Source organism: Patagioenas fasciata, chromosome 1 (genome assembly GCF_037038585.1).
Source record: "Patagioenas fasciata isolate bPatFas1 chromosome 1, bPatFas1.hap1, whole genome shotgun sequence".
NCBI lineage: Eukaryota > Metazoa > Chordata > Aves > Columbiformes > Columbidae > Patagioenas > Patagioenas fasciata.
This window is the reverse complement of record NC_092520.1, coordinates 126,865,391-126,889,789: the sequence shown is the minus strand read 5'-3', so window position 1 is coordinate 126,889,789 and position 24,399 is coordinate 126,865,391. Positions and strand designations below refer to the sequence as shown.

At 45.5% G+C, this 24,399-nt stretch overlaps 2 protein-coding genes across 6 annotated transcripts in view; one reads left to right on the top strand and one right to left on the bottom strand.

Moving 5' to 3' along the window:
- Positions 1-5,551, top strand: part of VTCN1 (V-set domain containing T cell activation inhibitor 1) — a 10,088-nt gene extending 4,537 nt beyond the window's left edge. Inside the window, exons 3-5 of one of the 2 annotated variants that reach the window (XM_065852035.2) lie at positions 1,630-1,977; positions 4,431-4,709; positions 5,430-5,551. In XM_065852035.2, coding sequence (XP_065708107.2) covers positions 1,630-1,977; positions 4,431-4,709; positions 5,430-5,551 — 749 coding nt within the window. Of the gene's footprint in view, positions 1-1,629; positions 1,978-4,430; positions 4,710-5,405 lie in introns of both variants that reach the window. The other variant, XM_071814174.1, reaches the window with a different exon arrangement.
- Positions 2,134-24,399, bottom strand: CTC1 (CST telomere replication complex component 1). 4 transcript variants are annotated; one of them, XR_010652485.2, is made up of 26 exons: positions 24,272-24,399; positions 24,048-24,196; positions 21,297-21,543; positions 20,182-20,378; positions 19,022-19,166; positions 18,228-18,530; positions 17,928-18,056; positions 17,391-17,617; positions 15,720-15,894; positions 15,435-15,635; positions 15,072-15,198; positions 14,756-14,870; positions 13,952-14,414; positions 13,594-13,683; positions 13,166-13,309; positions 12,810-12,880; positions 11,927-12,036; positions 11,471-11,636; positions 11,142-11,222; positions 10,898-11,057; positions 10,354-10,418; positions 9,936-10,098; positions 9,662-9,788; positions 8,522-8,708; positions 7,664-7,826; positions 2,134-3,882 (listed from the first exon to the last, which is right to left on the bottom strand). XR_010652485.2 is itself a non-coding variant. In XM_065852006.2 (25 exons), exons 1-24 carry the CDS (start codon positions 24,290-24,292, stop codon positions 8,533-8,535), a joined length of 3,852 nt encoding a protein of 1,283 aa, XP_065708078.2. In that variant the 5' UTR covers positions 24,293-24,399; the 3' UTR covers positions 5,638-7,826; positions 8,522-8,532. The 4 variants fall into 4 exon arrangements, 3 of the variants coding, with proteins under 3 accessions (XP_065708078.2, XP_065708068.2, XP_065708100.2); XM_065852006.2 differs by lacking the exon at positions 2,134-3,882 and having other exon boundaries at positions 5,638-7,826; XM_065851996.2 differs by lacking the exons at positions 2,134-3,882; positions 7,664-7,826 and having other exon boundaries at positions 8,221-8,708.

The window sequence follows — 24,399 nt, the reverse complement described above, 5'->3', positions numbered from 1 at the left end:
TCAGCAACTGCAGAGCCAGCACCCAAAGTCCTGGATTAGACTCTGTAGCCAACCAGAAATGGATTCAGTCTCTCACTAGGCCTCAGCTCGCAGGGACGACCAGCAGGTCCTCTCCTAATGTCAGCCATGAGGAAAAGAAGGAAAAAGGGACAAAGGCACGAGATCCTTGTGATCTCCCACTCTTATATGAAGTATTCACGTGAATGGAATGTTATACACAGTTGGTCAGTCTCTCGGTCATCAGTTTCTCGTTGCCCCTCTTGCGAGATGTCCATCCGTGCTTATCAATAAGTTTGCATTCCATTGCTAGGTTTACCAAAACATGTGTTGGGTTCTCCAGGAAAATGCAGCTAACATGAAGGCTTTAGCTGACAGGCAAATTCACTAAAAGAGAAACTTGTTTTTAACAAAACCAGGACAATCAGATGGCTGAACTGAGACTGCACAGACAACTTCAGTTCCGGCCTTTCTCAACAAGATATCACTCTGTGGTACTAAACCATGAGGACCTGTGCTCTCCTTGGAGACTGTGATGTCTTGTAGGTTTTAAATGATGCAGAGACTTACGCAAACACACACACACATGTGCTCAGAGTGGGTTAGAAGACACCAGCGCTTGGCACATAGAGCTGAAAGTTTTCATGAAAACTTATCAGTGGGCTGGCTCCAGGGTGTAGCTGCTTTCACAGTAGAAATTAAGACTACTTTTTTTTAAGTTATCTGACATGTTAGCAACTTAAATGTTCAACTCCATCTGTTGCTCCATGGGAAGCCAGCTGAGGCAAGTGGACGATAAGTGTAGTGCAGCCTGTGCTGCTGGAGATGTAGTGGCATTAGCTGAAATTTCCTTGGGCTTGAGGCCCTAACCCTAGACATACAGAAAGTCCTGAATGTACCGTGCTCCTTCTGCCAGGTGGGAGGAGATGATGGTATTTATTGTGAAGCTGGGCAGCATCTGCCAGGATGGGCCATATTCCCCTCCTTCCTCAGAGATTACAAAAATGTGTTGCTTTGGTGTTGGGTGAAATGTAGCCTCCTTGGGGCATGCTGACTGAGGATGCTTGGGGAAGGGCTGCATGGGAAAGAGGAGCCAGGTCTGGGAAGGAGTTAGGCTTGCTGGTTAGGATTTGACTTGAGAAGCATCTGTGTCCCCAGGGAAGGGAAATGCTGACTTTTTTTAAACAGAAGAAAACAGTTTGGAATCCAGTAAGGGTGAAAGAGCAGCCTCTCATTTCTCTGCCAGCATTACACCCTGCAATCCCATTTCTATCGCATTAAAGGGAGGTCATGACTAAGAAAAGACACAAAAATCATGACAGCTCCAAAGAGAAAAATCCTTGACACATATAAGTAAGCAAGAAAACACCATGCAAACCCTTCTCAAATAAATATGAGTAGCTACTTTTTGAAGTGTGCTGCCTGCTAAAGAAATGCTCCTGTGCTTTGTTTTGGTGTATCAGACATGGCAGCTGACCTCTCCTGGCAGCACTGGTAGCTGCTACTGGTGTCCTTGTGATTTGCCGGTGCCTGTTCAGCCTTGGGGTTGGTACGCGACAGCAGCAGGGCGGCCTGGCCTTTCTCCACAGTCACAGCTCACCTTTCTCACGCCACCTTGCTTCCTCCTTGCAGGAAAACGCTCCATCATCGTGACGGTGCTGACGTCTCCAGGGAACATCGGCCAGCGCGGTGTCCTGGGCTGCACTTTTGAGCCCGACATCCAGATGAGCAGCATCGCAATCCGGTGGGCCAAGGCAGGAGTGTCTGGGTTGGTTCACGAGTTTAAAGGTGGGAAGGACCACCTGCAAGAGCAAGATGCGTCATTTCAGGGCCGCACGGCGGTGTTTGCAGACCAAGTGATGGGTGGCAATGCTTCCCTGGAGCTGAGGGACGTGCAGCTCTCCGATGCTGGCACCTACCAGTGCTCTGTCACCACAGCCAGAGGGAGTGGAGCGGCAGTGCTGCGGTACAGGACAGGAGGTGAGGGGTGCGAGGAAGAAAATCCTGCTGCAAAATGCAGGCTGACGCAGCTTGGTTGGACATACCTGTGGTTATGCTGGTGCTAGGGGCTGCAGGAGTGGTGCTTGCTCCTCCAGCGACCACCATCAGGCCCTGCACCCCTGAGTAGGACTAGCATTTGTTTTTTACTTTTCCAGAGTTTTTTCTGGCCTTACCCGCTCTTCCCACATCCTTGTTCCAGAAAATATTATTATTTTAATACTCTTGGTTGTATTCATTCTTCTATTTACCACGTAGTCTACCAGCTACTTAACTGACTAGAAAGAGCCCCTAAGAATGGGAGTAGCTAACTGATCCAGATTTGGTATCTGTTAAAGATAAAATGATAGCTTTTTCTTTCTAGAATTAAGACGTATCTCCAGCCAGGAGAAATAGTAGCCTATTTATTATTTTTTTTCCTGTTTTTCTAATGTATTCAGTTTTTAAAAACAACTATGAAAGCACAAAACTGCCTATATCATAGGTAACCAAAGTATTACATATTTCCTAGAGTTATCATTCACCTTGTTATGAGTCAACCTCAAAACAAGCATAGACAGATAAATTTTCACTTCTGGGTGCTTAACTTCTGAACCCTCTGGGCTTGGCCACAGTGTTCACTGCTGGCACAAACCAACACACTCCCACTGAGCTCAGCAGTATTTTACCTGTTCCTGCAGTCGCTGAGTCTTTCTAATGAAACTGTGGTGAGTTACACCAGCTACATGATATCGATAATGTGGATCTGCACAGGTAGTCTCGGTGTTTCTCTGTCTGGCTTTTGCTGGGATCCCTGAGGTCCAAGCACATCTGATGATCCCTTGAGCCTAACAGCTCAAGTTTGGAGAGGAAAAACTTTTAGGACAGATGACCACTTTTGTGGTGAGGTCAGACATAGCAGCAGCGTGGAGGGATCCTCTGTTCTTCAGGGCAGTCATGGCAGGACAGAAGTAACCAGCAGAGCTCTTGAATGAGACAAGCTGCTTTTCTGTAGGTCCAGCCTCCTTCTTTGGCCCAGCAGACTCAAAGCACCAGGAGCTGGGCACCAGCTTCTGTGTGAAAGCTCGTGACAGATGTCTTGGAGATGCAGTCACTTCCCCATGTCACTCCCCATTCTGTCCTGGGACAGAATGGCAATACAAGAGTTGGTGTCACAGGAATGTCTGGCCAGTGTTGCTTCAAGGTCTCCCATTTCTCACTGAAAGTGTGTTTTCTGCTCCCTTGCCATGTGAAGCACTTTCTCAAGCAGTTAAAAAAACAGGATGCTGGGCTCACAGGCCTTTAATCTTGCAATGACAAGGTTGTAAGGACTGCTTGGGACTACAGCAGGTAACAGCAAGGCCAGAGGGCTCTGGCTCATGTCTGAGGGGTGCTTAAGTCCCACGGGAACTTGGTCTCCTACCCCTCCCTGAAAACTTGTGAATCTGCCTGCTTTTGTGTGTCTTGATTCAATGTTTAAGGTAATCCACACAGAAAAGGCATTAGAGAAAACATGTGAAATGCTACATTAGGTATTATTTCCATCAAGGTCAGCGAACTCTGCTGTCCTAAAAAAAACTCTTATTTTTCTTCACATATGCATATGTGCGAAATACAATGGATATACAGAGATCAAGGCTAACAAAGTTTTATTTGAGAGGGTCTTGGCTTTAAAATATGGCTTAGTTTGCAATAGGCTTTAAATGTCTCATTTCATCTGGGGATCTTGATGTAAATCCTGCAGCTCGGTCCACACCTTTATCTGTCCTCAGCCCCAGCAGGTGCAGATGGAGCTTCCCTTGGCTGCAGCCCCATTTAGCATCAGTCACATCACAAAGCTGTAGGTGTTGGTCAGGCTCCCTTCTCAGTCAGCGGAGAGGGTGAGTCATCTTCCCCTGCCCCCAGTCTCTAATAAAAAAAATCATTTTTGTCAAGCCTCTCCCTGACAAAAATAGCAGGTGCCTCCTTTCAGCCCCCAGCCTTCAGCAGCGGTGGGTGAGGCTGTGTCGGCTGTGGTTCTTGCCCAGGGAAGCTGGGTGTTTGACAGACACAGGCAGCCTCAGACTGACCAGGTCCTGAGCTCAGTACCCTCTGGGAGGTTGGGTGTCCAGCAGCTCTCCTGAAATGCTTGTTTTAGGAGCCCAGGACCCAACTCGTGACTGGTAAGCAGAATTAAAGACATTAAAGCTGTGCCACAACCTCAGCAGTTCTTGTCAATCTGGAATGCCTTGTCCTAGGAGTCTTTAGATCCCATATATCCACATCCCAATAGCCCAACATGTACAGACCTCTGTCTGAGCCCCTGTGTTTCGTTTGGCTATGTGCGGTGCTGTGATGCTAAGCAGCAAGTACCCTAGAAATATCCAGGACTCACCAGCAGGCGCAACTGGATGTTTCATACCCAGTTCCTAGACATTTGCCTTTTTCTGATTCTGTCCCCTTTTTCCCTCCTGAAGCCTTCAGCACCCCCAAGGTCCACATGGAGAACAGCAGCAGTGGGGACACATTGCAGTGCGAAGCACCACGCTGGTTCCCTCGACCGGCTGTGCACTGGACAGCCTACAGCAACAGCGGGGAGTACCTACCTCACTTTGCCAACACTAGCTATGAGCTGAATGCTGAAAACATCACTCTGAAAGTGGTTTCCTTTCTGCACAACATTACTGTAAATGCCACCTACACCTGTGTGATTGAAAATAACATTGCCAAGGCTACAGGCAACATCAAAGTGACAGGTAGGGTTTAATACCACCCAGAGACCACAGGCATGGTGGGGGGGGGAAAGAAGAGAGTTTACACAGTGCATCTGTGTGCATCATGGGGAGGCTGGCAGCACCACCACCCTTGTGCCAGAGAGCGGTTTCAGTCACAGAAGGGACTGAAATTCATGGTTAATCCAAAGCTCTCTCTTTGTCCTGGGGTGATGGAAAAGGACTGGTTTGGTCATGCTATTTCAGATGTTTTTCATGGTAATAATTGTTCCCTTGGCACAGGGACAGAACTGCCAGGGAATTGGGAAGGAGGGACACACTTCAGAAGAATGTATTCCTTTGAATGTTAGCCAAAACCAAACCAGCCAACCAACAACCCCAACTTTTGATGCTTTCTTTAGCCAGTTCAGCTTAGATGCTTTTTTTATACCAAACCAGCAGGCCCCTTTAGTTCTTACTAATGACAATCTCCCTGACTCCAGCCCACCCAGTTTATTTAAAAGGCCACCTTATTCACAGGAATTCAAACTTTCCCAAAAGTCTGGATATCTTTTCTTGTTCCATATGAGAAGGGTCATAACTCTTCTATGCTGAGGGCTTCACAGCTGTGGGTCTCCAGCACAAGAGAGAGGGTCTATCTTTCTCAATATTCATAAAAATGGTGAGGAATAAATATACACACTCATTTTGCCTTCCCTGCTGTGTTCCTCATTCTGGTAGCCTCTCACTATTCTTCTGCTGCAGATTTCAGCATTACAAGGTGGACCAACTTGCAGCTGGTGAACCAGAACACAGAATCAGTGTCCTCTTCCCTTCCAGCCTCTCACTGGATTCTTCTGCTTCCCCTATATCTGCTGTCAATATAAAGTGTCTATAAAACAATCAGAAACACTGCTGGACCTGGAGGTAAACCTGGAAAGGAAAACTCAAAAACGTATATGCTCGGTGTATGTGTAGACTTTTTGATGAGTTTTATTACAGCAGCAGATTTATCTCAAGCCTGCCAGAATAGAAGGATGTGTCTTTCCCCTGTGCCCATCTTCTCCCCATCCTCACCTTTAAGGTGGGACACGTGGCTCATCCCTCCCACAGGCTTCCTGCTGGCTTCTCCAACTCTTCTCTTCTCTTCTCTTACACCATTGATCATCATCTCTTACTTGTCCCCTCACTCTCTTTTCCTTTCCTCCTCAACTTTCTCTGCACACTCTCTGAACCTTAGCTACAATCCATGTGTGCAAAGTAGCACGGACATTTTCCTCTCCCTCCTCCTGAGGCTGCTGCAGTGCAAGCCTCGCTTGCACCCGCTTTAGTCAGACAACTCCACTGCACGTGCAGCACCTTCAGTAGACAGCACCTAGTAGGGATACCTGGAACAGGGCTGGAGGGAGCAGCCAGCCTGAGCACTCCCATCAGGACCTGGAATAAGGACGGTTGTGGACAGTCAAAGCACAGGACAGCTGCCTTTGGTAGTCACCAGCTTCGGCTTTGGGTGGTAGGCTCTAGAGGTGAACAGGTGATGAACTGGAGGGCTACATGAAATCAGCTAAAAGGAACACCTCTGTCTTTCCACACAGTTACTACAGCTACCCTGATGGCAGGACACACTTCATGCTTTCCTTCCTCTTGGGCTGAGAACTCAAAGAGCTCCTCACAGTTTCAGAGCATGTAGTAGCACAAACATGAAGTCAGATGATTTCTCTCTTGTATTATCACTTCTTACCCACGACAACATCAGGATCCTTTGTTTGGCTTCAGAGAGTAAGGAACACATTAAGGAGAATTGCATAAATAAAGGAAAAACACTGATCACAAGAACAAGATATGTTCTCTTGTCTGAAGTAACCCAGTGACCAGAATTCTGATTGTAGGCAGAAGGTCCGAGACAAACAGGAAAAGCATTTCCTGCAATGCATCCGAGAACTGATCCTTCAAAGTCAGAGTACAAAAAGCAAGGAAACCTTAATTCCCTCCAAAGAGATGTGATTAATCCGTCTCACGTCCTGTGATTCCCTAAACACACTAATAAAACTGTAAATAAGAGAGCCAGTTCATCTATTCAGTCTTCTCAGAAGACTATAATCAAACTCACTCTCTGAAAAAGATTTTGTGAATGGCAAAACACTGATGGATTAGAAAATAGCCAACAGGCCCGGAGTAAGTGTTATGTCTTCAAGCTGGCAGACAGCCTATATAAGGACTGATGATTGCATTTTTAACGTGAAATAAAAGAGGATCAGGTGAGTAGCAAGTGTAGCAGCAGACAGAATAATAACACATATAATGAGGATGAAAAGAGGGAGAGTAGTATGATACTACTGGAAAGTTCAAATGTTCAAAACCAGTTATTAAGCACAGTTACAACTATAGAGACAAATTTTCCTTTTTTGTATGTGTGTTTTTAAATGTCTCTATTATCTAGCATTTCTTATCTATTCCTGTAACACTGTCTGTTATGATGTTATTCATATTTAGTAGTACGAATACTTTAATAGGTAAATAAGATTTTTATCTCTTAATCTACACCACTTGCAGTCAACATTTTCCTCAGGCTGAGAGTTGGGTTTTTTTTGTTTGCTTCTATGTTTTGTTTTGTTTTCTTTGGGGATGGTGGGGGGCAACCTTCAGCAAAATCATTACCCTTTCACGGAAAGCACCTACAGAAGAAAAGACTGTCACAGCAAAACATGTGTAGACCTTTTGTTTTAAGTTGTTTTGGCAACTTTGAATGGTGGCATCTATCAGGACTTTTGTGCCACTTGTGCTTTGGTCTTAGAAGCTGCCAAGCAAGTCTTGAGAGGGAAGGTACTTTACACACACTCAATAAACCCATCACTTGAAGTTTAATATAAGGCTCAAACTACGGGAGAAAGGGGAAAGGCAGGGGGAAACACTGAACAAATCAACCCAAAATAGAGTATCTGTTCAAATATACTGCCTGCACACAGAGTAAGGTGGGGAAGTGTGTGGAATTTACTAACCTATAGCAGAAGATGAAGGATCTGGATGTTATTTTGCCAAAAGCAAGAGCAGAACACTTGGTCATCACAGGAGAGGAATCTCTTCAAATGGTGATCCTGTTGTATCCGTTAGTCTGCTGTGTTATCATGGATACTGACACGTGCCATTGCAGCCATCCCCTTCCTAATAAGGAACAAATGGACAAGCCTGTAGCACATTGTGAATTTGTACCACAGCTCACTGCCTTCCTCTTGTTACTAGCCCCACGTAATGTTCAGGCCACTGTTCAAGATGCGGAACAATGTTCATATAGTCCTGTGATTTAGTACCATGATTTAGTTTCCAAACAGTAACTTATTTACTTCCTTTCTTTTATTGGAGGAAGGAAGTGCTTTAAAAACACAATTTTAATGATTTCAATTGGGTTAAGAAGACTATCCCTTGTTGCAACTGTACAGTTCCACATGAAGACAGTGAATGACCTGCAAAATGCCAGGCTCTGGCTCATAAACCAAGGATCTACACTCTGCCTCATTCCCCATATAGCAAGCAAACCATAATACCAAAACACATACGATGTTATTTAAACTGTATTTTAATGGCTTTATTCAGTAGATACTACCACATAACATACACACACTGTGTGCCCTATGCCCAGAGCAACCATTATCATGTGGAAATATTGAACATCTCTCTTCTAAAACATAGCCCAGTAGCAATGATGGCAATGGTCCAGAATGACCATTCAGGAATTCCACAAATCAGAGCAGCTTCTTGATTGCACCCTTCACCCTGTGCTCACAGGCCCATGCTCCCACTGGAAAGGAAATAAAAAAGGCTCCCACTCCCAGTAGTTATTTCCATAGTTCCTCTCCTACTCAGAGAGATGTTAAGCAGTGGCTCCCACTCGGCAGTGACCAGATGTCCTAATCCTCTCACTGTTCAGATAGCTTAAGGCATCTTGTTCCACTTCCTCCACATTCAGGCACAGCAGGCTCAGCCGAGGTCCCACTTGCGACACAAACTCCATTTCATGGCACCGAAAGTTTCTCAGCTGCAGTGGAGCTGAAGGGGAAAAACAGAACCTGTAACAATTCAGTACAGGGCTCCTGCTCTGTTCTAGCACACAGCTGTAGAAGCTTCTGGAGGTGGGAAGGTCTTGCAGCAGCTTCTTGGCATCTGCTAAACCTCAAAGGACAGCATGATTAATGAATCCAGGATGTGAGCAGATGAATGCATTTGGCCAGAATCCCTCCAGCCTGGAGGAAACAGACATTTTGTGCTGTGAAATGTTGCGAACTATATACGTGCTGCTCACATAGTTGATGCACTGAGCTTTGTATTTTTTTCTCACTATCAGCAGCCTGGCCTTACAGACAGCATTACATGATAGCCAAAAGATATTGTCTCCACAGCAGAGCATCCTCTGGTGAGCTTAGCAAATCAACCCCTACAGCACCTGGACTTAGAAGTCAAGCACTAGTGTTAGCGCAAGCAGCTAAGAAGAATGTCCCCTTGATGCAGCAACTGTGCAGTTGTGGCATCCTGAGTTCAGATATCAGCATCCATGAATTCCAGACTCTTCAGAACTTTAAATTCCACGGCCATGATGAGGATTTCCAGGCCTAGTCTTGACTCTACCTGTTTGAAGTTTAAACCCACTTGATTTGAGAGGTCTGCACAGTAACTCTGGCTGGCCAGAACCCCGTCCCATTGAAGGACAGAGAACCTTGCTCTAAAACAGAGAAGGCTTTGTGTGTAAGAGACACCCCACAGAAATAAACCTGTACCTTAACTCTGGTGGATGGGAGGGCAAAAGAGGGATGCTAATGAAACATGTTCTCTCCTGTCATCACTATCACACAAGCACATACAATCCCCACCCACAATTCCATGAAAATCCTCCAAAGATCTTGCTTTGTGGGCAGTGAAGGCAGCTCTCCTTCCACAGCCTGGTGAGACAGCTCCCTCCTTCCTTCCCATGCTAAATATTACAAAAGCCAACAGTGTTTGCTTACCAGGCTGCAGAATCTTGGATGGCTTCCTGTCTAGGCTGAAATCCAGCAGGATAGGGCGACAGATGAGAGGACTCCTGCACAGATTCCTTAGGTAGCAAGCAATGAGATCCTCAGGTTCCTCAACACACTGAGGAAGGAAAGGGTGTGCTGCCAGTGAATGTGCAGAGGGAGCCAAGGAGCCACTGGAACACCCACAGCAAAGGGATATCCAGTCTAGTTGAGGCTCGAGCCCAGCACGCTGCAATTGCTACTGCTACCAAAATAACCCACTCACACCAGTGCCAGTAGCTTCTCCATGCTGAATGGACACTCTGCCCCTGGTCTGCACACAGTTCTGCAGAGCTTCCCACTCGAGAAGGCTCAGGCCCAGCATTGCTGCCACGTGTTGATTCCTGCACAGCACGAAAGCTTCACCTGTTCCGTCCTCCACCAGCACCCTATGGATAGAGTAGGCAGATTAAGATGCAGAGGGAGGTCAGGACAATGCCTGGCACCCTTGCAAGGCTCATGTCCCAGACAAAGGATCTCAGTAAAGAGAAAGGAAGTTTTGTTCACATCTGGGAAGACATGACAACTCTAAATTCTGTCTTTGCTATTCTGTCCACATTCCATCCTTGATCTGATTTTTCCCTCCCCTCTGTGGTGTAATTTGTTCCCTCCCACCCACCTCTTCCCATCTCTACAGCACTTACCGTGCACTGGCTTGCCTTACTCCTGTGCGTGATGGACACAGTGGATTGTCACGGGTGCACCTCCCCTGAAGGAAGAGTAAAGCTACAGCTACGTATGGGTGCGTATAACAGAGAGAAGGGGAAGGGCCACTGCTTCTTTAAACCCTCGCCTAATAAAGTATGCAAAGGATTAAAAATCTTCACTGTGTTTTCAATGAGTGTCTTCAGAAAAGTTTGTATGGGGAGAAAAATCATCTGCTGCAAGGTGCTGACACCCAACAGCAGTGAACATGGGAAAAGCAGAGCATTAACAAAGCAGGATTCTCCTCCTGAATGTCCTTCATCCCCAGTACTAGCTGCCAGCCTGCCTGATATCAGATGCACACTTCTAATCAGTTGTCATTTTGGTCCCCTTCTAACAAGCAAGTCTGTTTCAGACACTGGAAAAAGACATTTTTGGAATTGGGATAGGAACTCTTATTTTCTCTACATGGTAGCAGAGGATGTGTCAGAGTAGAAAATCTGCCAGGCTCCTCACAAGTTATCTCTGTGGAAGCTTGAATACCTCTTTGAAGATGCTGCTGCAAAGTGAGCAAACCCATTGCAGGGACAGAGTCAGTACACAGGACAAATGGCATAAAATCCGTGCCTTAGGCAGGTGTTGCAGGTGAGGTTGCAAGTTGGACAAAAACACTAGTGGGGGGGACAATCCTTCTCCTGCAGGACTGGAAGAAACACAAATGTGAGAAGCTTGGAACACAGAAACATTTCTTGGGACACTGTAAAGTGGGAAGAAACCCAGGACTCACCTTGAAGGTAAGGGAAAAGCTGGTAGAGATATGATGCTTACACAACTGGAGGCAATGTAGGTGCAGTAAACGTTATGGAATCTGCAATAGGAAAGAGTAGATGTCAGGAAGAGCTCGTAGAAACCAAACTGCTTAGTTCCCTTGGCATGGCTGGGCTGGTCTTCATCTCTAACATGGTAGGAAAATAATTTGTAGCAAGGGACTGGGAGACAGGAAGGCATGAGCAAGGCATGAGGAAAGTCCACAAGAGGAAAGATTTAGAGATGGTTTCAAAGACAGCAAGAGAGGTCAGAACTGGGGCCCAGATCAGGGCTCAAAGACAGGGGTACCTGGAGATTTTGCGTTCCAAGTTCTGGAAGAGGATCTTGGCTCCAGGTAGCAAACCCTGGAGATGCTGCAAATAGGTGGCAGCAATGTAAATGTCCACCACACCAGGAGAGCCCGAAGCAACTGAGATGCTGAGCTTCACGGTGTGATCACTGGCTAGCAAACTCCCTGAGGAGACACAAAACCACACATACCATGAGTTCACATGCAGGTAGCATAGTCTGTCACCAAGCCTGGACCTGCTAGAGGCGTTTTCTCTCCCATTACAATGAGGCTATCACTGTTCCACCCCACAGATTTTCCAGGTACATCCCCATCCCCAACACACTTGCACTGTAGTTTCCCAGCCCTCTGACAGGCTATGGGATGCAATGTCTTGGCATACTTCTACTATCCTCAGATACAGAAGCACAGTTAGCCAAGCATACTGTCTTTCTCACAGGCTGTCACAATCTTACCTTTCTGCTTTCGAAGGCCAAGAGTCACAGATGTCTTCTCATTCTTGGGAGAGGCACACAAGGTCCTCTCCACTATCTCGCCAGAGAAAGAAACAAGGGAACCTGTGAAACTGAGAGCAGAATGGGATTTCTGTCCTGCCTGAAGACAAAGGGAGTGGAAGAAGGCCTGATGCCAAGATTGCCACAAAGACAGGAGGCAGAAGAATGTTGTTGCTTGATCCCAGTTTCAGGGGAACCTGCCCTTGAGCACCTGAGCTACTGGACTGAAGCGAGCTTGCTGCAGTGTACCCCACCCAGGGACAAGAGGCCCCTTTAACTCACTTTCTGCTTCTTCAGGCTCAGCAGTGAAGAAGAAGAAAGGGATTACAGCCTTCCTATCTGCTTAACTCCTAATTGCTTTTTCTTAATTAAAGGAAGAAGTCAACCAAAGAAAAACTCAGTTTACCGTAAGGCACTGGTGAAGATTTCAGTGGGCATGCATATCACCCCAGGTTAAACATGCTTTGAACAGAAAAGCTTCTAACCCCACTATTTGTTTGAACAAGTTATGCTAAAACAATCAAAACACAACAAAAATTTTCCCTGTTGGGCATATTTCCAATTCTGACAGGAATTTAGCAGAGACCTTCAGAATCTAGTCCGCACTAGTTGTAGCTCAAACATTTTCTGGACACCATTTTTCAGTTTTGTCACCGGCAATCCCTTTAACTTTGATAAACAGGATGGGGTCAGTCTGGATTACTTGCACATAGGAAGATGTCCAAACCGTATTCCTAGGGCATATAATTAACCTCTGTTTAATGTAGTACTACCTCCAATAAAGACAAATGCAAACATATTCCCTGAGGCACCATCACATCTAATTTGGGACAGACCAACGTACCTGTTGCTAAGTACTTCTGGAATGGAGGAAATTCTCTTGTCCATGCCTCTCAATACCAATCTGGCTGCCAGCTAGAAGTGGGGGAAGCAGAGACTCAGATGGGTTGTAGTTCATAGCTATGTCCAGCTAGAGCAGTAAAAACAAGCTCAGCATGCTTAGAGCTACATCAAGCAACTGTTGCTTCCTCCCTGGATTAATTCTGAGGCAGGAAAACATGAAGCCCAGCAGCAGATTCTGACAGAGCTTAGAGCAGAATGGTCTCATCAACAAGACATTCTGTACAGGCAGTTTTCTGAGCTAGTTCTAGAGAGATCTAAGTCTCCTGTGAAAGCCCAGAGCACTAAGGTACAGCATACCTGGTGCTCAGTCAGACAGGATATCCACGTCTCATGCTGTAAGTGCCAGGTATCTTGGACAGGCAGACACAGGGGGCAGGATGACATGCTCAGGAACTTTGCTGGCACAGGTGGAAAACAAAGCTTGTCAAACACTTCCAAGTCCTGAGAAAAGAGCGATAAGGCAAGAAAGAGGACTATTAAAGGAAGGAAAAGAAGGCTATATATGAAAAAAGGGCCACTAAAGAACGATGGTTTACAGAAAAAAATATCCACTGAACTTGGAGCTCTGTTAATTTAAACCAAACAGAACTGAAGCAGTTCCTTGGCAAGACAGACGGGAATTTGAAGCCTTAGAAAGAGCTTAGTCACCCTCTGACTCCTCAACTCCCACATGCAGTTCAGTAAAATATCTCCAACAGGAAACAGCAGGACAACATCTCTCTTACCGAGCAGTGGGGCACGATGAAGCGATACAGCCCTTCCAGGTGCAGAAATGGAAACCATCGCAGAGACTTCCCCATGAAGAGCAGTAGTGCCTGGTGCGGGAGGGGAGGGGGGGGGGGGAGGGGCAGGGAAGGTGATGGGAGATGTTAGGAAAAAGGTAGAATGAAAAATACAGCAAAAAGAGAGCAAGCCCAGCAGAGGATGTCTTGCTTGATAAGTAAGGTTAGCATCATCAAGGATAACCAAAACAAAAATCAGTCTAATCGATTAGGAGCCTAGATCCTTAATTATTACAAAAGCCCCCTGAGAAGCCAGTTCCAGCCTTATCAAACCATCCCTTAAAGCTGCCTCCTGCCTCACTTCATGCTGTGTGATGCCCTCTTCTCCATCACAGCTGGTCTCCTCCAGCTCCAGTGGATTCCCAGTATCTCTGGAGTGGCTCCAGAGCTGTGGTGTGCCCAACCACAGCACAGTGGCTTGGAAACTGCGCTGCAGCTCCTGTCCTTCTCCATCTCCTTCTCTTGGTAGTTGGTAATTGCGTAACATAAGACCCTCTTTCTGGGTAACCAAGAATAGGCGAGATACACAGCTGGTTCTTGTATTGGTGCTCTGGCCCTTCTGACAGTCCTCAGCGCTCTGAGTATCTGGCTTGGGATCCTCCAATTTCAGCATTTTTGCCTCTGGGGTTTCCAGCTCAGATGTTAAGCTGCCACTATCCTTCTTCCTCAAAGAGGAGCTGTTCCGACTCCTAAGGCCTTTCTGGATTTGTCCTTCAGCAGCGTGGAGAACCTGAACATCCTCGAAGTAGAACTGCACATAGACACTGAAACAACAAACAGTGGCAGTGAAACTCCCTGTTCCTGAGAGGGGCCTCTCTGAAACAAGTGGTTTTCTGGGAAAGTCATTTCTGGTGAGTGCCCTGCAGATGTTCAGCAGGAGCAGTGGGAAAGGGTGAAATAGAGGGCAGCTACCAAGTTGGGTGTATCCTGAACAAAATGGAGATGATGGGTTTGTTGCTGATAAAGAACTCCTTTCCTGCAAATAGCAAAGGACAGTTGCTTTGGCACTGAAATATTATGCTGATAAGCAGGTTTACCATTGTCCAAAATAGCTGTGGAACTGCAGAGTGATTATTTTAATTGGGCACTAAATAAAGGGACTTGCCTGATTTTTTTCTCCCTCACATACTCCAGATTTTCCAGCTGCTCCCAGGAGGGAAAATCAGTCTGAAGGAATCTCTCCACTACAAGCTGGTAGTTTTCCACCTGCAAGAGTGATCCTGCAAACACATCAGACAAAGGTGCTGAGCTAATAAAAAGAGAATACAAACCAGCATGCTCAGTTTCCTCATTTTAAAGTCATGGGGACAGGCAGTCACAGTTCAGCATCTCCAATACCAGGTCTCCCCTTCCTTGTTTTGGAGCTGGATGTCAGAACAGCAAAATGCTAGTGCTCTCAAATTTAGCTTAGTGGGATATACCTAGGAGTGCTGTATGGGCAAAGGGGCTGCCATCCTTATGGGATATCACGCAGGGAAGCGTGCTGGTCTTGTCCTGCAGCTGGAGGGAACTGCTCCTGGAGGAGACTCTCAGCACACCCAGTAGTATCTGCAAGAGAAAGGAAGCTGCAAAGAGCATCAAACGTTTCCCATCTTTGAAGGCCATAAATCAAAGTGTATGTAACAGCGGTACGAATTCAGCCTGCGTCCAACACACCACAGGTAAAAAAAAGCAGTGTCATTCCCTAACATGAGGAACAGAGGTGCATCAGACAGGGTGCTGGAAGGCATGGGGGGAACTGGGAATGCTCAAGGCACAGACAGTAAAGGGAAGAAGGCACTTACCAGTCGGGGCTGGAAACTTCCTGCTGAGAGTGTGCAGTAGGACCAGGCCAGCCTGCGATTCAGCTCCTGGGTGCCCATGTGCTGTGCCTCCAAGGGGGAAAGCAGCTGTGATGGACCAAAGCCTTCCCAGCTCTTCTGCTCTGCCATGCGGTAAACTGCAGACAGAGACGGGGCCTGGCATGGAGGCTTCAGGGTCAAACACTAACGAAAAACAAAGAAAGAGAGAATCAGCTGCAATTCTTCCCATCAGACAAACAGGAAACATCTCACAGAGCATTTACTCACCTTTTGCAGCGGACACTGGTGTATTTTTGCTAGGATTTCATTATAAATATCTCTTGCTTCCTCTCTATCTGGAACCATAGCTTGCAAAAGGGGGACAAGAAACTTCTCAGCAGCTCTAGGGTTTCGGTGTGTAGAGCTAAGCAACAGTGTACAGCGTCCAAAGAAACAAGAAAACCTGAAACAAACAAACAAAAAGACATTTAGAAGTATTAGCAGTCCTCACCTCTCCGTAAGTTTTGCGTGTAAGTCAGGGATTCTTTCTACTTGTTATGAGTGAATGTGCTCTGTAGGACAAGAACTAAGAAGAGTGCAAAAAGAACAAGAAGTGCTTTAAAAAAGGAACATTTAAGAGCAATGCAGATTTATGTCAGGCAAGCAGACAAGGAACAGGAAAACATACAGAAATTAACAGACTGGCAAAACCTCGAAACTCAAGTGGACAAATAACCTCCCTCTAAGTCACACAAATAGATCTCTATGCATTTCAGCTAAGTTTGATATTATTACTCATGTTAGGTGTACTTGGCTTTCTTCTACAGGATGCAAAACAAAAAATAAATAAATCACAAGACAAAAACAACCACAGACTGCTGTTGTTCCAATATTTCCCTTGCATTGCACTCCTCCCTTCAGAATTTAGCTCACTGCTTTTGAATGCCTGGAAGCGCTGCCAGTCAAAATAGTGACTTAAAAACAGAAAACAAACTCAAATAAAAAGAGATAGCAACTAACTCACTGGAACACTCTTCAAGTAGTAGCATGACTTGGTAATCACATTTAAATGAAGTAAAAAAGCTAATAAGAACTGAAACCTATGGCTAGTATCATTCCCAGGAAAAAACTGAAGCTGTTTTATTGGAAAGCATAGTAAAAATTCCACAGTGCCAGTAAAGCACAGGAAGACATTCTATAAACTGCTGCTGGACTGCCTGAGATTAAATATATACATTATAGTTTCTTAAGTCCAAGGCAGCAGTTACAGTGATCAGCCATAACTTTTCCAGAAAAAACACAAATATTTTCACTAAGAGAACCCAGAAGTAAACCTAGAAACTGGCCCACAGCTGTCATGCAGAGTGCAGCCTTCAGGGAGAGAAGGAAGCCATCTGGAAGACCAGGAGATAAGTAGGTATGTGTGGGAAAATCTGCTAAAACAGAGGTTCTCAAATGAATGCTCACACTACTAGCAATACTCAGAATATCTCAAAATGATATGCTGAGTAGCCAGGACATGAGAGCCTTTATATCAGTTGTGATGTGGCTGCAGCAGCGGTTTTCAGCTTCAGCCTCAGTGCCCATCTTGATTTGTCAAGCAAACCGCACTGGCAGGCACACATCCCTATGGTGCATCTGTATGTCAGGACAAAACTTCCTAGGCAGAAGTACGTGAGCACACGCTCTGGAGTGCTGCAGCTTCCTGAGAGCAGTGGGCTTACTGCATATGCACTCAAATGTACAGGATTTTCTCTTAAGAGCAACTGCAAGGTACAAGCAACTGGACATGGTGTGAAATCTAGATGAATGGCTTATTTAGGCCAGCAAACCAGAAGTAATTGCTGCTGCTATTAGTATCCAAGCATGGTAATTTTGTGCACTCTTGGTCTAGAAGGTACCTGGGTAGCCTACAAAGCATATTTATGTATAGACCAACTTCAGAAGAGCTGTCCTCACCTTTCCTCAAATGTCTCCAGGAGGCTCACCAGCCAGAGGTAGAGTGGCATACCAAGATTGTGGCGAAAGAGCAGCTGTAAGTAGAGATTTCCTGAAGAGGCTGGGGGCTGGTAGGGGGTGCTGAGCCTTGAAAAACTCTTCAGCACAACAGTGCTGCTCAGGCAAGCACCAAGTACAATGAAAGGGAAGGATACCAGAGGCTTCTGCAGGAGGTGGACATCGATGAGCTGAGATACACAAGATATACAACTTAAGAGAGGAGATAGCTGGTCTGCCACCACTCCTCAAAACCGCCACCCTTGTCACTCTACTGGATTGTCTACAAATCAAATGGGACTGAGGGGCGTGACACTGCTTAAGAAGGAATTAGATAATAATTTTGACTCTTATGACATAGACAGTAAGATCCCAATTTTTTTTCCAGATACTTGCTGAAATAATGCAAATATTCCCATAGTCTTCTGTTGACCCACACACTTGTGATCCATCCCCAGTCTTTTCCACTGAACACTTTATGTCTCATAATTTCCAGCTTACCTCCACACATGCTCCTGGTCGGAGTCCACGTGCAGAGTTCAACAACTGCTGGTAAGCGAGGCACAAGCAGACTTTGTTATCAAGTAAAAAAAGACCAGCTTTGACATTGAGTATTTTGGTGACAGTTCCCTAAATGGAAAGTAAACAGAAAGTTACAGGAGTGTAGAGACTCTCAGAATATAAGAGACTCATAGGCCCAAGCAACAGGAAAATAAATTAATGATGAACATAAGACCTTGCAGGCCAGGAGCTGAAACCCTAGAGGACAAGTGGGCAAAGGCTAACCCTATGAATCCTTACCACATATGAGATGATCTTGGATTCTTTGGTTGACGCTGGCCTCTCCTCTTCAACTCCCAGCTCCAAGGAACCACTGAGCTGCTCAGCAGTCTCAAGGGAAGAAGATGGAGTGGATTCTCCTTCCCAAGCACTGTCCACTGGCTGCTCGCTCACCTGCTCTGCACAGTAGGGCAGAAGGCAGGAAGAAACACCGGTGACAAACATTCTTTGTCCAGATTTCTTCAGGCTGGACACTCTCAGGCCTGTTATTGTGTACCTGTGACCCAGCTGGAGGGTATGATGCCATGCCAGCTGGTTGGGCTTCTAGAGCAGAGAAACCAAAATCAACATCAGCATCTCCTGCACTGGAAAAATTCTTCCTGACTCAAATAACCCACCCAAAAAAGCTTTTCTTTAAAGAGGACTACCTCGCACTCTTAGCAAAAGGGTGATATCTGCAAGCTGTTCAGGGTCACTGCAACTGCATGAGGGAGGAGGGCTGTATTTCTGCAGGGCACAGAACTAGACTTCTTACATATAAAGCTGCATGGAATGACAAAAAATACCCCAAACCAAAAAACACACACACAGAAATCAACCAACCAACCACAACAAAACAAAAATCCCCCCCCAAAACACACAAAAAACCAAACCAACAATGAACCACAAAACAACAACAAAACCCCGCCATAATAACTAGTAAAAGGAAGAATAAACCCAACTGGGAAGCCAAGGGCAAACTTCAAAGAAATAATCAACCAGCACACTGACAGATACAGATGGTGAAATTCGTGAGCAAAATTCCAAGGTCTTACCTGCACCAACACAGGGAACAAAACAGCTGAGGTGAAGCACTTCAGAAACAGAAAGAAGAATGTCTTGTGGCTAATACAAAGCAGAGGCCCGAGTCTGGCCAATTCACCTGCCACAGTGAGTTTTGATCTTTCCTTACATGGAATCCTACAAGGCAATTGAGGAGGCAAAAGAAATCAGAGATAGAAAAAGAGCTTTCATATCACAAAAGCAAAATAAACAAAATATGCAGCATGCACTTTCTGGAAATAAAGAATCCAACGAGGTAATATAGACCATCTCTCAGAGAGGTTTTCAAAACAATATTTGGCTAAAAAATTCTTGTTTTAATTTTTATATACTAAATCCCTTTCACATTTAAAAAAAATGAGAGCATACATTGAAATATGGAAAGTCTTCTTGTTTAGAAAGGTCTGTTGACTTAATCAAACACTTAAGCTTAAAGTAAGTTTCTCACAAGCAGATAAAACCAATTAAAACAAAAGAGAACTAAAAAGAAACTAAAGCAGCCTGATTAATGACTTCTTATCATTATTAAATTACACAAGAATTCTTTACTCAAGAAGAGAAAACATGATCCATCACAACATGAAATTATCAACTTCATTAAGATTTGCAATTCCACTCCCTACATTTTCACATATTATTATTATTTCCACTAAAGACAACAGTTACTTTTATCAACTGGCATTTAACTGGCACATTTATCTCATCAATCTGATAAGAACTTGACTGGTGGTGTATACTCATTTTGTATTAGAATCTACAATTACTTTCAATAACATTTTTGGTTCACTGTAGGTTAAAAAAACAAACAAACAAAAAGTTGTGCTAATCTAAAGAGTGGATTTTAGCCTCAGTGAAAGTTTAATCATCACTTTGTTCTTATGTCCTTTTCTGTAGAATCAGAATACATCCAGAAATAATGAAGATTTGTCTTATTTTGTCAAAATACAGAATAAAAACTTCCAGTAAAGTCCTGGAAGACAGCTGATTAATGAAAAGTGGCTTTGTTTTATAACTTTTACTTCCACCAGTCACTGTTATGCTTCCACCTGTGGCAGAAACAGAATTTGGCTCTTCCTAAGTCAAGTGCTCTTCACAGTACCTGCCAAATCACAGCAACAGTGTTATGATGGAGTTGAGCCTGCCAGGTGCTTACCTGAAGGTGAGCAGTGGCTCAGCTGACACCGGGCAGGGGACTGGAATGCTGGTAGGTACTTCCTCTGGGAGATTTACTGGCACTGGATCCACCAGGATTTCCAGGTACCCTGCTGCATTCTGGTCTGTCTGTGGTATATATGACCAGCTTGGGAAGAGGAACAGTGACTCCAGCCACTCAAGTTCAAAATGCAGGAGCTAAAACAAAAGATTGTGAGATAAAAGCTTGAAATGAGTTACAGTATATTTTCTCAGCCTTACTTACAATGTTCATTACTAATTTGCCCTTGCATGCACATCACAAACTCTTGTACTGCTGAGCTTCATTACTTAATGAGAGTAGTGTTTTCTGCCCACTCTCTTATCCTGTATGGAGAATCTCTGTCCTTCGGGATGCAAATCTGGAACAGACTTGCTGAGCTCTACAGCTGGCATTTCCTGGGTTATAGTCACACCTTTCTGGCAGGGTGATAATTAATTCACTGCAAGGCTTAGTTATTTTTAGACTATTTTTCTAAAATTCTCACCTGCTCTCTTTTCCCCTGTGTTTTCGGTTAGAAGTTCATACCAATATAACCTTTTCCAGGTCTTCACCTCCTTGGAAAGCACAAGCTCAGTGCTATTTCATCACCGCTCCAGGGGTTACCCTTATCTATACTCGCCTTACAATGACCTTCAGAAGGCTTTTAATTCAATACCACTGTCATGCAAGCTATTATTTCCTGAAAGTATGTCACCAATGCATCACTGAACACACAACACAACTCTCCAGAAAATTATTTCTGCTCCACTAGTTAGAATTCAACAAATAGATGTGAATGCCGTGGCCTCCAGGCCTCCCAGGCCACCTCATACTGTTGAGAATCTAACAGAACTGTACATTAGGCTGTCTCTTTTTTCTAGGTCAGCACATCTAATATTTTTTCTCCTAACAATGACCAATTTGGCATGTTCTATCCTCTCCCCAGGATACAAGCTTGCTGATTTTCTGCCCATTACATAGATGTGTTATTTCCCTTGCTACAGAGTTTGGCAGACCATTTGAAGCCCCTTGTGGTCTGTAATGCTGTCCCAGAAGTGGGAATAAACACAATATCCCTCAGACTGAGGACGTACCTCACACGGAATTATCCCAGTATTGTCTTTCATGTATAGGCAACCATCTACCAATTCTTCTTTGTTCTCTTGCCTTCTATCTGTTAAGTAGCCAACCAAGATCAGGTAAGTCCTTGGCAAAGCACTCTGCATGGGCAAAGCACCTTCTCCTTGATGTGCCCATTCTTTAAATTCATTAGTGCTCCAGGTCAGGTGGCTGCAGCACGGCATGCATTGCTGATGTTGTAGGTCAGAGATGGAGATGAAACTGGAAAAAAAAAGAAAAGCAAGAATACAGAATGATGTAGGAAAAACTCAGTCTACAAAGTTTGGAGATTACAGTGATGATTACAGTGGACGAAGCTTAGCCAAGTCAGAAGAACCTTGGCTATTGGCATGGTCTGATGATACCACATGGCAAGAATCAACTCATTCACTGGCATTTATCAACGATCTCTCTCAGCTCAGTCAACGTGTCTGTTCTGCTTGAGCATCTCTCAAAAAATAAATCCTTTGCTACTTTGGCTACCTGAGCAGGCATGCAGAAGACTTGCAAAAATATTAAACTGAGAATTAATAAAATTGAACGTGTTTTCAAGAACATGTGGGAGGAGGTGGGAAGAAGAACAGTTATTAGTTCAGACATTTTTAGCTTGAATAGGAGACTCTGTGAAAAAAACGCAACAACTGCTCAATACAGTTCACATATCATTAACAAACACAGGTAAATATAGACTAATTCCATCATTTGGTACTAAAATTGCTGAACTGTAGTAAAAGCAAGGTTAAACAACTTCTAGATGAAGATTGTGACAAGTCTTGGAATAAATTCTCTGCTGTGCATAGCTTACACAATACAAAACTGAGAGACAGCAAGCCAGTAATCTGAGACTGGGCCTTCACTCACTAGAACACAACCAAGCTAGTCCTGAATCTTTCCACCTACCCTCCTGGCTTTGGGGAGAGGGAAGGAGAATGAGGTGTAACATCAAATCAACCACATATGAAGCCATCCACAGTGCAGCACCTATTATGCTTAGACGGACCATGGTACAGAATATGAGAGAATAGAGCAGCATCCTCAGTACATTCTATGCCTTTTCAGTGTTTATATGATCATGGCAGCATTCATCATCGTTGTTTACATCCTGGCTCTCTATGCTAGAGAATTAATGAAAGTCCGCTGTCCATGCTAATGTCAACACTCAAAGAGTGAATACAAACTGGTCTCCAGCTCCTGATTTTCGTACTTATTTTCAGTGAGGTTAGCTGACAATTTTAGATTGTGAAACTAGAGTTCTATTCATAACACCCACTTGCTCAGTAGCAGGATATCATCAAATTCAAAGAGTATGAATTTGAAGAGTTTCTCTTGGTTAGTCAGGTATCAAAGGTTCAAAGCCAGAAACTAGTCTAGAAAAGTGATGGGTCTCAATCATAAAAACCAACAAACACCAAAAACCAGAAGAGATAAACTTATGCAGGTACTTATGTTGTATATTTGGCAGGAATCTGAACAGGAGGAAGATTAATTGAAAATGACATAAACAAATTGCTTCATCCTCAGAGACAGAGCAGCATGGAGAATAATTCTGATATCTATGATCTTCAAGGAGAACATAGTTCTGCTCATGTTTCCATTGCACGTGTTGGCTGCTTTTTGGGAGAAACCAAAATGACAGCAGTCTACTGGATGCCAATTAACACATACAGACAACTAACTGGACCCTCTTCTGGTGCTCCAGAGCCTGATGGTTAGCTGTGGATGTAGCATGCTGCTCACAAACAGATGATTGGCCTCATACAAGGCAAATGCCAACCACCTTCAACTCTTCTCTATGAATTCACCTGAATATAAACCAAATTCTGGTTTAAACATTATACAATATAGTCTATAGGAAAAAAGATGGCTTAGATGAGAGTAGTTTAGCTGCTGTGAAAGACCCACCATCTACATTTATAAAGTGCTAGTATAACATTAAAGACCACAAGTCCTTAATCAATTCCAGTTGCTTTGTCCCCAAACCGGCTGTGCCAGGGGTTTTAATAAACATTCTCCCAGTGTAAGCTGGAGCAAGTGAGAAATAGATCCAGATGCGCCAAACCTTCCAATGTAGATGCCTCTCCGCAAGTTGCGTGTTTTTTATGATGGTAAGCACTCAAAAGCCTCTCACCACACTATCCTAGATTCTCCCGTTATGATAACATGCACTTGAGGGCAGACCTCAGCTGGCCAACAGCCTCGGAGACCAACCCCAGGAACAGTCTTCTGAGCATCTCGGCAGGACCAGCTGGGAAGCTGCCGTGCAAACGCCGTGCAGTACCGCAGCTCGCTCTCAGCGAGATGCCCTACTTTGGTTACGTGCTCTACCTACCACAGACTAGCGGATACGGTGCTTAATCATACCGCAAGAGCGACCGGGGATGCATCGAAGCCAACCAGCCGCATGCGGTTACCCGCCTCCGGCAACATCCCTCCCACCCCCAGCATCCGGGGCAGGCAGCGCACACGAAAAGGCGGCGCTCCCGGGGCTCCTGCTGCTCTCACAGCCGCCGTGCTGAGCTGCCGGCAGAACCCCGTCAACTCCGCTCCGCCGGCCCGTGGCTGCGGCCGGGCCCCACATGGTGGGACAGTGCGGGAGGAACGACCCCACCAGAACATGTTGCGCACGGGCGAAGGACGAGCGTGGGGACGCCCCCCTACTCCATCCCCTCATCCCTCGCCGCCCCTGCGTTCGCCTCCCCTGCCCTTCTCTCGGCGACCGCGGTCACCTGTATGCGAGCGGCAGGTCCCCGCCTCCTGCGCTCCGCAGGCATCGCAGCACCGCGTCCAGCGGCGGCGGCTCCGGCCCGCCAGGCCCCTCATGACCCGGGAGCGCTCGGCGAATGAAGTCCCGAGCCGCCTGCAGCCAGCGCTGCTCCTAGGGAGAAGCAGAGAAACGAGGCTTCAGTGCTGTGTGGCGGGGAGGCCCCGGAGCCCCCCTTGGGTGACTCACCGCCGCGCTGGGTTCCGCCATGACAGCACCAGACCAGGCCTGGCCGCGCAGCTCACGGCGTTGCCATGGCAATGCCGGGGCGGGAAAGGCGCAGGACCCCACGGGAGCGCCTCCGAGCCTCGAACCCG

Coding starts and splice junctions, on each gene's coding strand:
- CTC1 (XM_065852006.2), bottom strand. CDS start 24,292: ATGGCGGAACCCAGCGCGGCG. Junction 13,310..13,593: donor TCATCGTGCCCCACTGCTCG/GTAAGAGAGATG, acceptor CTCTTTTCTCAG/GACTTGGAAGTGTTTGACAA. Junction 12,037..12,809: donor CCAGAAGTACTTAGCAACAG/GTACGTTGGTCT, acceptor TTCTGCTCTCAG/TTTCACAGGTTCCCTTGTTT.